The 13,261-nt window shown below is 51.1% G+C and overlaps 1 protein-coding gene and 1 long non-coding RNA gene across 4 annotated transcripts; one reads left to right on the top strand and one right to left on the bottom strand.

Annotated features, from left to right (window-relative positions):
* Positions 1-1,995: 1,995 nt before the first annotated feature.
* hey1 (hes-related family bHLH transcription factor with YRPW motif 1) lies at positions 1,996-4,511 on the bottom strand. Its single transcript, XM_003969306.3, has 5 exons — positions 4,242-4,511; positions 4,085-4,160; positions 3,919-4,002; positions 3,748-3,829; positions 1,996-3,532 (listed from the first exon to the last, which is right to left on the bottom strand). The coding sequence occupies exons 1-5, from the start codon at positions 4,418-4,420 to the stop codon at positions 2,877-2,879; spliced, it is 1,077 nt and encodes a 358-aa protein (XP_003969355.2). The 5' UTR covers positions 4,421-4,511; the 3' UTR covers positions 1,996-2,876.
* Positions 4,512-6,425: 1,914 nt separating this feature from the next.
* Positions 6,426-9,812, top strand: LOC115251770 (uncharacterized). Of its 3 annotated transcripts, none has more exons than XR_003890291.1 (5): positions 6,426-6,641; positions 6,791-7,115; positions 7,748-7,953; positions 9,327-9,528; positions 9,622-9,812. It is a non-coding gene; the product is annotated as an uncharacterized lncRNA (long non-coding RNA). The 3 variants fall into 3 exon arrangements; XR_003890290.1 differs by having other exon boundaries at positions 6,426-6,887; positions 7,023-7,115; XR_003890289.1 differs by having other exon boundaries at positions 6,426-7,115.
* Positions 9,813-13,261: the final 3,449 nt, after the last annotated feature.

Below are 13,261 nucleotides of genomic sequence, written 5' to 3'. Positions count from 1 at the left end.
TCTCTGACCCTTGCAGATCTGGGAAGCCAAACGGGAACCGCAACAGGGCCGGGGCGAATTTCCATCCCCTCTGTTGCCAACCTTCAAAATTAGAAAGGGACAGGTGGGAGCGGGGCCGTTCTGCCGTCTGCGGGGGCCTGCGTGCCGTTGTTGCGTGCCCCCCCCCCCCCTCCCGTGAGGGAGATGGTGGCTGTACCAGGAGGACACTATAGCATTTATTGAGCCCATCCTCATCTCTTTCCCCTCTGTCCATCTGCAACCTCTCCATTTCTCAATACAAGCGCGTATACAGTAGAAGCACTCGCTCACATGCTCTCCACATTCAGGCGTTCAGCCAGTCATAGCACAGAAGTCGGTGTGAGCTCACTAGATTCTGTCCATCTGGCCCCGGTACCGTCACACAACCCTCATATTCAATGGCAGAAGAACTCGTATCCCCCCTCAGAAATCCACCTTAAAATCTATTTCCGTGTCACGTTTTGCTGTAAACCACCACACAAGTTTATCTGGTGAATACCGACAGGAAGAACAACCTGAGGTCAGGACCGATCCAGTAGATCCCACCTCTGTCCTTGTCATAAAGCGCTCAGCACCCGAGTCGTTAGAATCCACTCCGACACTGTCAGCGCCACCAAACGTGCCGGCACAGAGAGATATTGAAGCCATAACCGGGGTCGCTGCAAGGAGGCTTGAACACAGCATTACCATCTGTGAAGGTGTGTGTGAGGAAACGTGTCCCATGAGCTCGTGAGGTCACACGCACACACACACCGTAGGCCCGTAGATGTGTGCGAGCGTGTGTGCGTTTTAGAAAGCGAACGTTTGTGCCGTGTGATATTGACCTGTGAAGCAACACAAGTGCATCAGAGACAGTAAGCAACCAACCTCTCTTTTCTCTCCTCTGTCCATTTGAGTGTCCCCCCCCCTTCCCTCTGCACATATATCTTTGTGAGCAAGCAGTGGCCAATAAAAATTTGGGGTTCAGTGAATGAAAATGGCTGAGTGTTTTATTTTCTTAGATATTAAGACCAGCTTCTGTTTAAGTCGTTGCACCACATCCAACTTTAATATGCAGCTAATGATCTTTCCTTTAGCCTGTTTCTTCCAATTAACTGTGCATGAATTTTAAAGCAGTTACAAACGAGGCTTTTGTAGATTTAAAAAAAAAGAAAAAGTAATCGGTTTAAAGCTTTTTCCATTCTAGCAACATTTACTGTAAATAACAGCCTGAGTTAGCCTAAATCCATACAGCATTTATCTTTTTGTCCTTTAAAGTTACACGAGTATCATTTATCTGAGTGTTTTGCAAATTTAAAGATCGATAAAATGATGGAATTTTGCCAATCTTTAAATCAGTATCACATTTTTACTGCCGCAATACTGAAAGCTGAAGTACCATCTTTGGCCAGACGGGGGAGCCAAAACACAGCCCAACGACGTCGAGCCTATTCGCGCACCTTGGAATGTTGGCTGCAGCAGAGCTTACGTCACTTTGCATCACCCTTAAAAAAGAAGTGTGACGAAGAGGGACGACGGCCATCAAAGGAGGAGCGGACAGCAGTTTGGCACGTAAGTACACTTTCAGGTCAGTGGCCATGCAGCGCTGAGGAGGCGCTGTTGGGCTGGAAATGGTGGCAAAGTGACAAAAACTGATCCTTGTCCTTTTCTCACAGCTTTTCAAGTTCCTCACTTCTGCACTTTGACCCCCACCCCCAATTCCAGTCACATTCAACCCCCTTGTGCTTCTTCTCCCCCTGCTCTCCTTTCCTTCTTCATCCTCTTCCAACCTTTCATCCCTCCCTCCCTCCTTCTGTCCTGCTCTTGTTCCCACGCGTAGCATCCAGCCTTCCATTGTCCAGTACACTGTAAACCCTCATTAATGGTTTCCTGTGTACATGCAGAGGACACACACACACACACACACACACACATTTTTGCACAATCAACCACGCAGATGCACACAAAGAATTCACACTCAATAGCCCCAAAAATTGATTCATCAGAAGTTGTTTTTTTTTTTTATTAAAGGGAGGTTGACGCCACCAGTGGAAGCAGAGAAATGTGATTTGTCTGCACTTGCTTGCGCTTTGTACAACGGTAAAACATGCGTCTGCACAGCGGGGTTTAACAAGGAGACGCCGGGATCACAGATGGAAAACAACAGCCAGCTCCTCCTGATGAGAAACAACATGACTTAAATAACGTCCTGACAAGGAAAATAAAGAACGACAAGAAGAAAAGCTTGCTGAAAATGGCTAAAATGTTAGGAAAGAGATTTACAGGAGCATAACAACAGTCGGCCCCAATACGAGGGTGGCGGAGTTTGTTTAAACCGAGCTGGTAGCTAACTTCTGTTGCCAGTGACAACACCTGGTTTCGGTTATTCCACCCCATAAAGCGTCTTTAAAAGGAGGTGACTCTCGAGGACCACGGGACCTCCTTTCACAGTGTAGCCCCGGCACCACCAACGCTGGGTGTTTCAGCTCAGAGGCAAAACAAAGGCGGGGGGGGGGCAGTTTCACCCAGGAACCTGATGGGTGGCGCCTGCTTGACCATCTGGGAAAGCCGTCCTGATAGGCCACGAACAGTGGGTGAATCTTCTAAAGGGGGGGGGTGGACAGAAGCAGAAACCAACCGCAGTAAATCACCCCCGCTGCCCTCGGTCGCGCCTCCTTCCTCGCCGCTTCTCCGTCTTTACAAAACACAACGCGTTAGCGAGAACACAAACGTCCTACGGCTAGATGTCTCCACGACAGGATGTCGGCATCGTACAAAAATAGCACTTTCAAGATGGGAAAATAAAAGTCTTGTCCTTTAAAGTCCAGCTCAGCTGGATGGGGAGTCTATACGCGGAAAGTGTTAAGCTTTTACTTCAGTCAGAAAGCTCCTATCTCCAGCCCCCAGGGTCTGTAGGGTTTGCCCACGCTGGATGTTGGGGCAGAGGGGCCGATGGCAGTGGCGGGGGCGATGAGGGGGAAGGCGCTGAAGGTGAAGGGGAATGCTGAGAGCGGAGAGAGGAGAGGGGGTGAGAGTTTGGACGCTGAAGACGAGACCAAAGCGGGGTGGACAGCGGTGGCGGCGGCGGTGGTGGGGGGACCTCTTAGAGGGCCCTGTTCTGAGTGCGGGGTGGCGCTCCGGCTCCGTCGGCCCGAGGCGTGGGCCTCCGCCACGGACGAGGACGGCGAAGACGTGGAGGAGCTGGACGAGGAGGACGACAGGGACGTTTGCGGGCTGCTGCTGGCGCTGCGGGGTAACGGCGCCAGCGGCTGGTGCTGCTGGTGCTGGAGGAGCAGGGGGTGGGTCAGGTGGGCGGCGGGGGAACCGAAGGCTGAGCCCCAGGCCAGGTGGCTCAGACCAGAGTGAGCCTCTCTTTGGCTGGCATAGTTGTTCAAGTGGGACACCAGGCGCAGCCGCAGCGGGTCCGCGGTGTCCAGGCCCTCGATGATGCTCAGGTAGCGCGCCGTCTCGGCCAGGCACTCCCTGAATCCCAAGCTCCGGTAGTCCATCGCCAGAGCGTGAGCGTCAAAATAACCTGAGGAAAGAGCGAGGAGATGGGAGATTAGCGGCAAAGTGAGTGGAGCAGCGTTCTACAGCCGCCCAGGCTGAGAAAGAGTAAATAAGCAGTCAAAACCAGATGGTTCCGGTAACAAACGAGCCAGACCAGTTCAGTCTCTCGCTATTTACAATGCAGTTATAGGCAATGTGAGGTTATTTGTGGAGATGTGGGCAGGCGGAGGTCTGACATACCTTTGCCTCCAGCAGCATGAAGCATCTTCAGGTGGTCGACGGTCATCTGCAGGATCTCAGCTTTCTCCAGCTTGGCTGAGCCCTTCACGAGGAGGGAGCGAGACAGCCGTAAATCACCCTGAACGCGTATAAATGACGTAAAACCTCAGACGGGGGGCGCTGGGGGCTCACCTGTTTCTCAAAGGCGCTGGGAACCAGTCTGCGCAGCTCGCTCAGGCAGTTGTTGATTCTGTCACGGCGCCGTTTTTCGATGATCTAGCGAGCGACACGGCGCGTTACAACGCGATTCCCGGAACGCGTGCGTTTCGGTGCATCTGATAAAGGGGTTTATACTTACTCCGCGACGCCTTTTCCTCGCCTGCACCTGAGTCGATGTGGTGGGAGACATGGACCCCAGGGGAGAACTCATGTTCCTTCAAAGAAATTACGCAAGGGACATTTACGCCGCGTCGTTTCATAGGTGTTCCTGTGCGTAAAGGGGGTTAATAACTTACCCATTCTCATCCGCGCTCTCCTTCTCCACCTCAATAGTCTCCTCCAGTTCACTGTCGGAGGAGCTGAAGTCGTGGTTCCGTTTCATGTCGGCAGTTAGTCCTTGACTGGCTCTGTTGTGTCTGCGCAGGTTCGCCCGGAGCGCCTCCGTTTGAAGCGCGCAGCTTTCCCACGGTGTCATTTCAACTGTGGAGGCGGCCAAGGGGGGAGGGGCTTCTGGGGAAAGCGTCCAATCGCAGAGGGGCGGTGGGTTTTGAGTGACAGCGCAGTTGGCTCAATCGCAACCTTATGCGCTTTGACAAGTGAGAGACAAAAACATAAATATCAGACATATCACTGATTCGGCCTGATTCGTCAAGACTTTTCCTTTTAACAGCATGTTTTGGAAAAATGCAACTCAATAAAATCATTCACAAATGACCTCTTAAAGTTAACATTTAATAAAAACGAGGGGGGTGAAGAGGGCTACGGAATAAACGTCGGAGTGGCTCATCTCCAAACGCAGCCGTTGAGGATCTTTGAAGAAACTTTGACAGAGGTCCAAAGGACTTTCGGTCCAGAACTGTCCCGCCGCCCCTCGACCCCCCCTCCTCCGTGTGTGTCCCGGTGGTGGTGGGGAGTGGCTGGCCGGCTGTCAGCACGCGTTGGCCGTGGGAAAGTTCCCCAACCGGCGCTGATAACCAATCAGAGGCCGACGGCCGTCTCCGGAGCTGGAATGAATGGAGCAATTGGTCGGGGCGACGGGCGGTCTGCGAGTGAGCGTGTGAACCTGTAATCCAATACTAACTCAGCCCGGAGAGACAGGGAGAGCTGCCGCAGCCCAGAGGAAGCCACCGAGTCTAATCTTACCCCACAGAGAGACCTCATGCACGGCGGAGACGCGGTGGGGACTTCAGTGGCTCCGAGCGCTCAACACAATCAGCCGGCAGCGCCACAAGACCACTGACTCTGAGCACAGCCACACTCCGCACATCATCCGTCTGGGCGGTTGGTGGCTGTTTGCGTGCACGGGGGGGGGCTCGTGTGACTCCACGTGAAGGGGAAGGGGGGGCTCTTTGAAACCTTTGCTGGGGTCCCGATCAAACTTTGCACCACTGGAGATGCACGGACCAGTGTTATCTGCGCATACTAACATCGTTTGGCTGAAATGAATTAAATCAATTAATTAATTTAAATTAAAAAAAAAGGGGGGGGGGGGCTTCAAACAACTTCATCCCTCTGAAAAGAATGCCCCATAAGTCCTGTTTACTGTCCCCACACAAGCACGAGTATGACAGGATGAATTCTCTCACTGACGATCCGACGATGAAGATGGACACGGCACACTGTGCACTAAATTATGGACGAATACACAACTCACGCGCACGCTGCACCGATCCTTATCAGAGGGAAGCCAAGGAGGGCACGGCGGCCATTGGAGGGAGAGGAGGCTGTTTTGTTTGGTTTATTTGAATGAGAGGAAGCACTTAGGGCTGTTTTCATCTCATTGTTGTGCAAGGCTACACTTGTGGCAGCACTGACACACAGATGCAGCCCTGCAGTCACTGAACTGATTATTGGCGAGCTGTGTGTGTGTGTGTGTGTGTGTGTGTGTGTGTGTGTGTGTGTGTGTGTGTGCGCGTGTGTGCGTGTGTGTGTGTGTGAGACCTGCGTTAACGCAACCTGATACCTTTGTCACAATAGACACAGGTGTGCATGTGTGCGACGACATAATTTGTTGAGTGTGTGTGTGTGTCTGAGTCAGTGTGTGTGTGAGCGTGTTTGGGAGTGGGAGGAGAGGGGAAAAGGGGAGGCGGGGGTGAGCCCTCATGTTGTATTTCAAGTTCACCCAGAGTTCCCACGCTGTTATTTTCTGCACGGCTGTCTTTGTTCTACCGGTCTCATCACATGTTGTGATTAGCAGGGCCTTTCAGGGGCCGCCTTTGAAGGTGAGGGCCCACAACACGACATCATCCAACCCCCCCCCCCCTTCTCATCTCTGATGTAAATCAGGCCACCAAACCACCAGAAGCTTCGAGTTTTGTTTTTATTTTTTTTGTTTTTATTATTTCTCCTTTGCACACGTTTCCTTGTTTTTGATCTTTCCATCGTTATTATTCCACCAATATATTTTTTACAGCGTGCTGTGAATACAGAGAGGTGAATCTGTACAAGGAGGGAAGTTTTCTGTGTTCATTGATGGCATTAAGGCTAGATTGAGTGTTGTTTATTTCTATTTAATGCACTCAGTTGTGATGGATGACATTTCATCAGGAGTTTAGTTTGAATTCCCCCCGGAGACCAGGGGGAATTCTACATGAGTCCAGGGAGGGCAGATCCATTTAAGCTACCGTGTTGACGGAGCGCCATTGACTGATTTGGATACTGTGTTCAGGAACTCCCAGGTTACCCTTCAAACAAAGGTCAGGCTAAATGCTAACACTTTACAGCTTTCTAAAAGATGTTAAATAGCCTATTCGACGGAGTAAAACGTCGTAGAAGTGATCATTTTAAACTTTCGCCCATTGCTAACGTGCATTTATCCTGCTACACTGTCTATTTTTGCGGTCAGGAAATGGTGCTCGCCTTCAGAGGCAATAGTCGGATCAAATATGCAGCAGGAGCTTGTGTGAGTCACAGTCTAACGACGAGAGCCGCGGCGTCTGCAGGTTAGCCACAGACAGATGATTGTCCACTGGAAACAATACAGGCAGCAAATCTGCTGCGAAGCCCTGTGGAGCGCGAGCTTGTTATTGTTTAGAAATAGAGCCCTGCGGAACGCCAACTTTGTTTTCTCTTGACAGCGAGAGGAAGCCACCTCTAATTCTACTCCAGATGTGTGTGACACCCAACTATTGTGCTACGGTCCGAGGCGAGGGACGGAGGGAGACATGGACGTGAGTGTTTTCTAGGGGGGTGCATTGTATAGAAAGTGGGCAAAGAGTTGTATGTGAGTGAGTGACACAATGGTATTGTTCTTTTTGGGGTGTTGGTTGAATGTGTGTGTTGAGGAAGTGAAGGATGTGTCGGAGTTGACCCAGTGACACTCATCTCTGTCTTGTCTCCCCATGGGAAGTGTTTGAGGGCAAAAAAGGGGAAGCTGTCTCGCTGACAAGACCAGCTTTTAGCGCTGAAGTGTGTTTTTTTTCCCTCCTTTTGCAGCAAATTGCTAGTTTAAGGTAACTTGTTTGCATTATTTTATCCGACAACTTAAACCTAAAAAAAGAAACACACGGTACAAACAGTTTGTCAGAGCTCTTTCTCAGAAATCTTTGAGGTTACAGGAAACAGGAGAGGTCTCCAGCTCCTGGAAAGCATCGAAGAACGAGGCTTGGCGACCTCATGATCCCGTTCAGCTACCGCTAAGTGCTGCTCTCTTTCTAGCCGCCTAGCGAGCACTTTTTGGGCCCTGGCCGCCTCCTCTTGCATCCGCTGTCCTTCCCCGACCCTATTGTACAGCAGTTTATACTCATGGTTATTCAGGCGGTGGACATTTTCCAGCTCTGTCTTCTTTATTCTCTCCTTCAAGATTGCAGCCTGTGGAGAGGAGGGACCCTGAGAGGGATTGGAACCAACAGAGCAACATTTACGCTGACTGGATCTGCTGTGGGGATGTGACCTCCTGTGGGAGGACCTGCTCGGCTTGCTGCTGTGGTGGCTGCTAGAGTTGGGACGTTTGGCAGGTGCTGGGCCCGCGGATGGCAGAACCCAACCCGGTAGTGCTTCGGGGAGCAGGTAAGCTCTGCGGCGCCTGATGCTGACTTGTCCATGATCTTCTTAGGTTGCAGTCGGTGTTGGAGGGCGAGCCTGGGTGGAAGGATTGCTGGGTTTTGGATTGATTTCGGGCCAAAACATTAGCAAGCAGGACCCAAAGGTTCTTTTAAGGGTTTTGACTCTGCAGCAGTAGTACAAAGCAATGCAGCACAATAGTAATAAACACTTTAATAGTATAGCTGGTTGCTTTATGGTTAGGGTCAGATTCTTTGATTGTCATATCGTTATCTTCCTGGCCTGCTGGAAAGAAACTTGCTAAGGGGAGAAGGTAGCTTGGAGGGTCCGCTTTCACATGCGGATTAATAAAGGCTGGTGCCTCGGGGGCCATTGGGGCTGTCTAAATATAAACGTGAGCGTCTGGTCGCTGCCCTGAAGAAGCACGTGGCAAAGGCCTGGAGTGTGACTCACTAATTGGTAAAAATGTGGACACTAAAGCAGCTTAAAGATCACATTACCATGACGGAGGTGAGCTGGACGGTTCGCCGGCCTCTTGCACACCTGACACTTGCTCCAGACGTCAGGATGGAGGCATAAATGTCGCAGGATCACGTCTGGACTACAGGAAACTCAGAAGACTTTGCTGCCCTTCATCTGCAGATCTCTGCAGACTTCTGATGATCCTCTAATCCCAAGTCTGGAACAGTTGATACGTGCATCCAGCAGGTGGATGCCGAGCACTTAGGTCGGCATCTGGAAATATACCTGTCATGAATATTCATCAGAGGCCCAGAGCGGTCCCGACTAATCGGAAGGCAACGGTGAGAGTTGAGCAGCTGGTTTTGTCGGGGCCTGGGCGCGACCCACGTCTGGAATGGGTGAAACTCCTGGTGGGTGGTCACTGCGAACAGAGAAGGAGAGAAACCCAGAACAAAGGCGGCATTTAACTTTCATCTCAGCTTGAGGTGATTATTCGCTTTGAGTCTGACCCAGTCACACTTTCGCGCTGGCCTCTTGGCCTTGGAAAACTGTGGATTTCGTCTTTTGACATTTAGACGTGCAGCCAGGAGCCCGAAGGACAAGCGCGGCAGCCGGGATTCACGTAAGGTTAACCTGCTGGAATGTGACAGGAGTCAGAAGTCGCGTCAGAAGTCACGTCAGAAGTCCGTAGTTCCCGCCTTGAGAATCGCTCAGATCGTATCTTGTGATATAGCTGCTTTCGGCCTGACGTGAGGCGATAATGAGAACGTGTTGGTTCCAGACTTTCACGCAAACACACTCCTGACACACACACACACACACACACCCAATCACCCACCTTTACTCACTAATTCGATAACGAGCCCGAACAGTCGTGACATGTTTTAACGTTTGACATTTGGCCTCCCGAAAAACAGAGCTGGAGGAGAGAATGAGCCTCCCGTCAGCGTCCTTCCAATCTGGGGAGAAAGCCACCGCCCCCCCCCCCCCCCCCCTGCGGTGAGGGGTTACTGGTCCTCTGACCCTGGTAATGATGGAGGGTCAGGAGTCAGGTTGTTTGAAGGAACCATCTACGTCTGCAGAGCGCGTGAGGAGCGCCTGGGAACCAGAGCTCAGCATGTGAGCCCGTGAAATTGATCTCTCCACAGGGGACAAGTGGTGTGTATTTATTTTTATGTGAGGTTGTGTGTGTGTGTGTGTGTGTGTGTGTAGGAGGGGCACGGCCGCAACAGGAGACGCAGCAGCGGAAATGGCAGATCTCTGCGGTCGGACTGTCGCTGGGTGACCTGGGCAGCTCGTCTGCCCGCCTGTCTGCAGCGGGACCGACGGTGACAGCGGACGGAAAACATTCGTCTGAGGTGACGGGGAAAAAAAGTCCCATCTGCTTCTCTCATCAAACTGGTTCTCGCTCTCGTTCTTGACTACTTCAAAGACATGTATTGTCTGTAAATAAAGATTTACAACAGCTCCTAAAACCCAAAGAGCCCCTATTGTCTGTTGCTCCACGGTTTCAGATGGAACGTCGGCGCTAAAGAACCGACACAAAGTGAAAACCTTCCGCATCGACAGCTGAGCTCTGCCCAAATTAGCGTCATGAGCCGCACTTTGACACCAGGAATCTGCCGAGATGACAGCGTCGAGCACGGTTCGGGTCAACGAAGCCAGCACAGGCTGTGGCGCATCCTCCCAGTGACGCAATGGTTGTCGGTTCAATACCGGACCCTTGCAATGCCGCCCATTAATGCAGCCTCCTCAAGAACATGTGGACATAAATGTAATGAAGCTTGTTGCTCCCTATAGAGGTGAAAACACATCTGTGTGTGTGTGTGTGTGTGTGTGTGTGTGTGTGTGTGTGTGTGTGTGTGTGTGTGTGTGTGTGTGTGTGTGTGTGTGTGAGTACCGCTGAGACTGGCCCCTCCAGCGAAGGCTTCCTCTTCATCTCCTGCATCTGCTGCTCCCCTCGGCGCTCCGAGGCCAAACCGCCGCTGTCTGTGCGTCTGCTCGGCCCGTTTGGATGCGACCGCTTCCGCCGTGTCTGCAGGCACGTCGTGGCAGCTATGAAACCGATCCGTTTAATCACAGGGGGATCTTGGGAGCTTTCTCGTCTGGCTGTTGCCTCGCAGAGGATTTGAACAGACATTTCGAAACAATCAAATCTATTAGTTGGGACTTCTGCTGTCTGATCCCTCGCCGCAGACACGCCCGATTCACAAAATCCCCTCAGGTGAAATGAGGGAAAATCGCCCAATACAACACGTCAGTTTATTGAATTTTTCAGCGGTGTTAATCAGGCTGATTTGATTCAGTTTTCCAGAACTTTGTGGCGCAGTGGAAACGCAAACCACGCAAAATATCTGGAATAATATCATCCACGTGAATTCCCGGAACATAAAACTTCCAGGAAATGTTGGTAAAGGGGCTCTTGAGAGAGAATCAAGCTTTTCTTCTTCTTCTGTTTGTGGTATTCGCTGATGGTGTTCTTCACATTTAACTGCTAATCGCTAATGCGTCACAAAGCCATCGAGAAAACGCAACGTACAGCACGAACAGGGTGACACAACGCGCCATGGCGACCACACCAGCGGCGTCCATGTTTACGGGAAGTCACACCAGGCTGAGGGAGAATAACTTTTGTGTTGTAATCACGTCACTCAGAGCTCAAACTCAAAACAGTCATTAGGCAAACTTCCCCGACTTGTTTGCGTTTGGCCTTGTGAGTGACGTGTGCGTTTGTGTACACGCTTCGAATTCACCATGCCTGCGTGTGTGTGTGTGTGTGTGTGTGTGTGTGTGGTTAGTGCAGCAGTGATTGATGTTTATTTGGTCTGTGGGTTGACACACAGTCTAGCTGTCAGAAGCTCCACCGACAGCTCTGTTTTTTTTGGGTCCCAGTGGCGGAGGAAAGGCTGACACTGGGGTCACCGTCGTCCCTCTGTCCCCTGCACCCCGAGACGCTCTCATGGAGACAACATCCATTTGTCCTCACTCCAACCAGTTAAAGACTGATCCGTGTTGCGACATGGGGAAGTTTTCCTGATCAGCGTCGGCACAGACGCCTCCAGAGGGAAAGACGTAGACACAACACTGATAAGCGACGCTGGACCGAGACGTCCACGTCCACGTCCACGTCCACGTCCACGTCCACGTCCACGTCCACGTCCACGTCCACGTCCACGTCCACGTCCCCTTTTCTGTCTTCTGCGTGACCTTTCTGTAACCTGTGGAGCGTCTTCCTCTGGGCCCAGTCACGATTCCGCTTCGGCACACACAACACACACGCTCACAAATGCTGACGTGCTCAAGATGGCACGGTACATGAGCACTTGGTCAAGCATGTAATGTGACCCCGTCCCAACCAAACACGCACACACACGCGCACACACACATGCACAGGAATAAAGAGGTCATCGCTTTGCCATCTGGTAGTCAGATACCCCCCCTCCCTGCCTAATTTAAAGATATAATAACCTGTACTCTCCAAGTCCTTCGACTCATTGCACACACACACACACACACACACACACACACACACACACAGCTGACATCTTCGTCACAGAGGAATGACGAGAGTACTGTCGGAAGACTATGGTAGGGTGGGGTGGGGTTGCAAAGACGGTCTGGCTGTGTGCGTGCGCGTGTGTGCGCGCGCGTGTGTGTATCCCTGCCGTAACGGCTGCTCCCTGCCGTCTACACAGCTGTCTCCTAGACACACCGACCCACACAAACACACACTGGGCGGCTGTGAGAGATCTCCCCCACGACTGCTTCCCAGGCCTGTGACAGCGAGAGGGAGAGAGAGGGAAGAAAGGAGGGGAAACGGCTGGAAAGGATTACTCACACAAACACACACTTACACACCAACAACCACGCGTGAAAGATTACGCAAACAGACACAGAGACGTTATCTTGAAGATGAACGCACATCAGCACGGTAGCGCTGCTGTGAGGGCGTGAAATCACATTTTCTCCTTTGTTCCTCCCTCCTCCTCACCAGCCTGAGGACGGAGACGTCGGGGAAACGAGCCGAGCGAGTTAATTACCAGCTGAGACAAAAGAAGTTACGACTGGAATGGAAATTAAAGCAGAAACCCTGAATTTCCCCCCGGTTTAGAACCTGCTGGATCGTCCACCTGCATTCCACCGTTACTGCTGAACACAAACAAAGAGAATTATTCTTTTTAGGCAATTAGCAAACAATTAATGCACAAATTTCAGTGTTTCAAAGTGGGAACACGAAGCAGAAAACCGGAAAACGCCGCCAGGTCAAACCGACACGATACACGATTGTTTCCAGAGGTCGCCGAAGACACAGCTGCACTTTTGGAGTTATGGTGCTTCCAAAAGCACTTTGAGCCGTGACAAAAACCTATTTCCATTTTTTTCCTCATTTGTGGTCCAGGAATGGCGTCAATTCTGGTGTCTCCTGGGGACTTTTGGAAACCTCTGATGTGCATCACGAACGTGTAATTTGTTTGAATCCAACATGTTTCCAACTAGTGAAGATGTTTCTCTTAATTGGCTTGTTTTTATCAGCTCGCATGGGACAAAAACACCGTTTCCGAGCTTTGGATTTCCTGCAAAAAAAACCCCTTTAACACAAATATTGATGATGTCTTTTGAGGGGAATACTTGCCAGGAAATGAGACCACAGTCAACAGGAAGTACTGGTCAACCAAACTTAGCAGCTGTTGACGGGGTATTTACTCCTACTGACCAGCCAAATGTGCCACATCTTGAATGGAAGAATTAACCCTCTCGTCTTTGCTAGAAAAACCCTAACGTCCTTTAAAGCGCAGGCTCCCTCTGGAAATGTTTTGATTCCCGAAGGGTCCTTTTTCAGTTATTTATCGAG

The sequence above is a fragment of the Takifugu rubripes genome, chromosome 12 (genome assembly GCF_901000725.2).
Source record: "Takifugu rubripes chromosome 12, fTakRub1.2, whole genome shotgun sequence".
NCBI lineage: Eukaryota > Metazoa > Chordata > Actinopteri > Tetraodontiformes > Tetraodontidae > Takifugu > Takifugu rubripes.
This window is presented reverse-complemented; position numbering and strand designations above follow the sequence as displayed.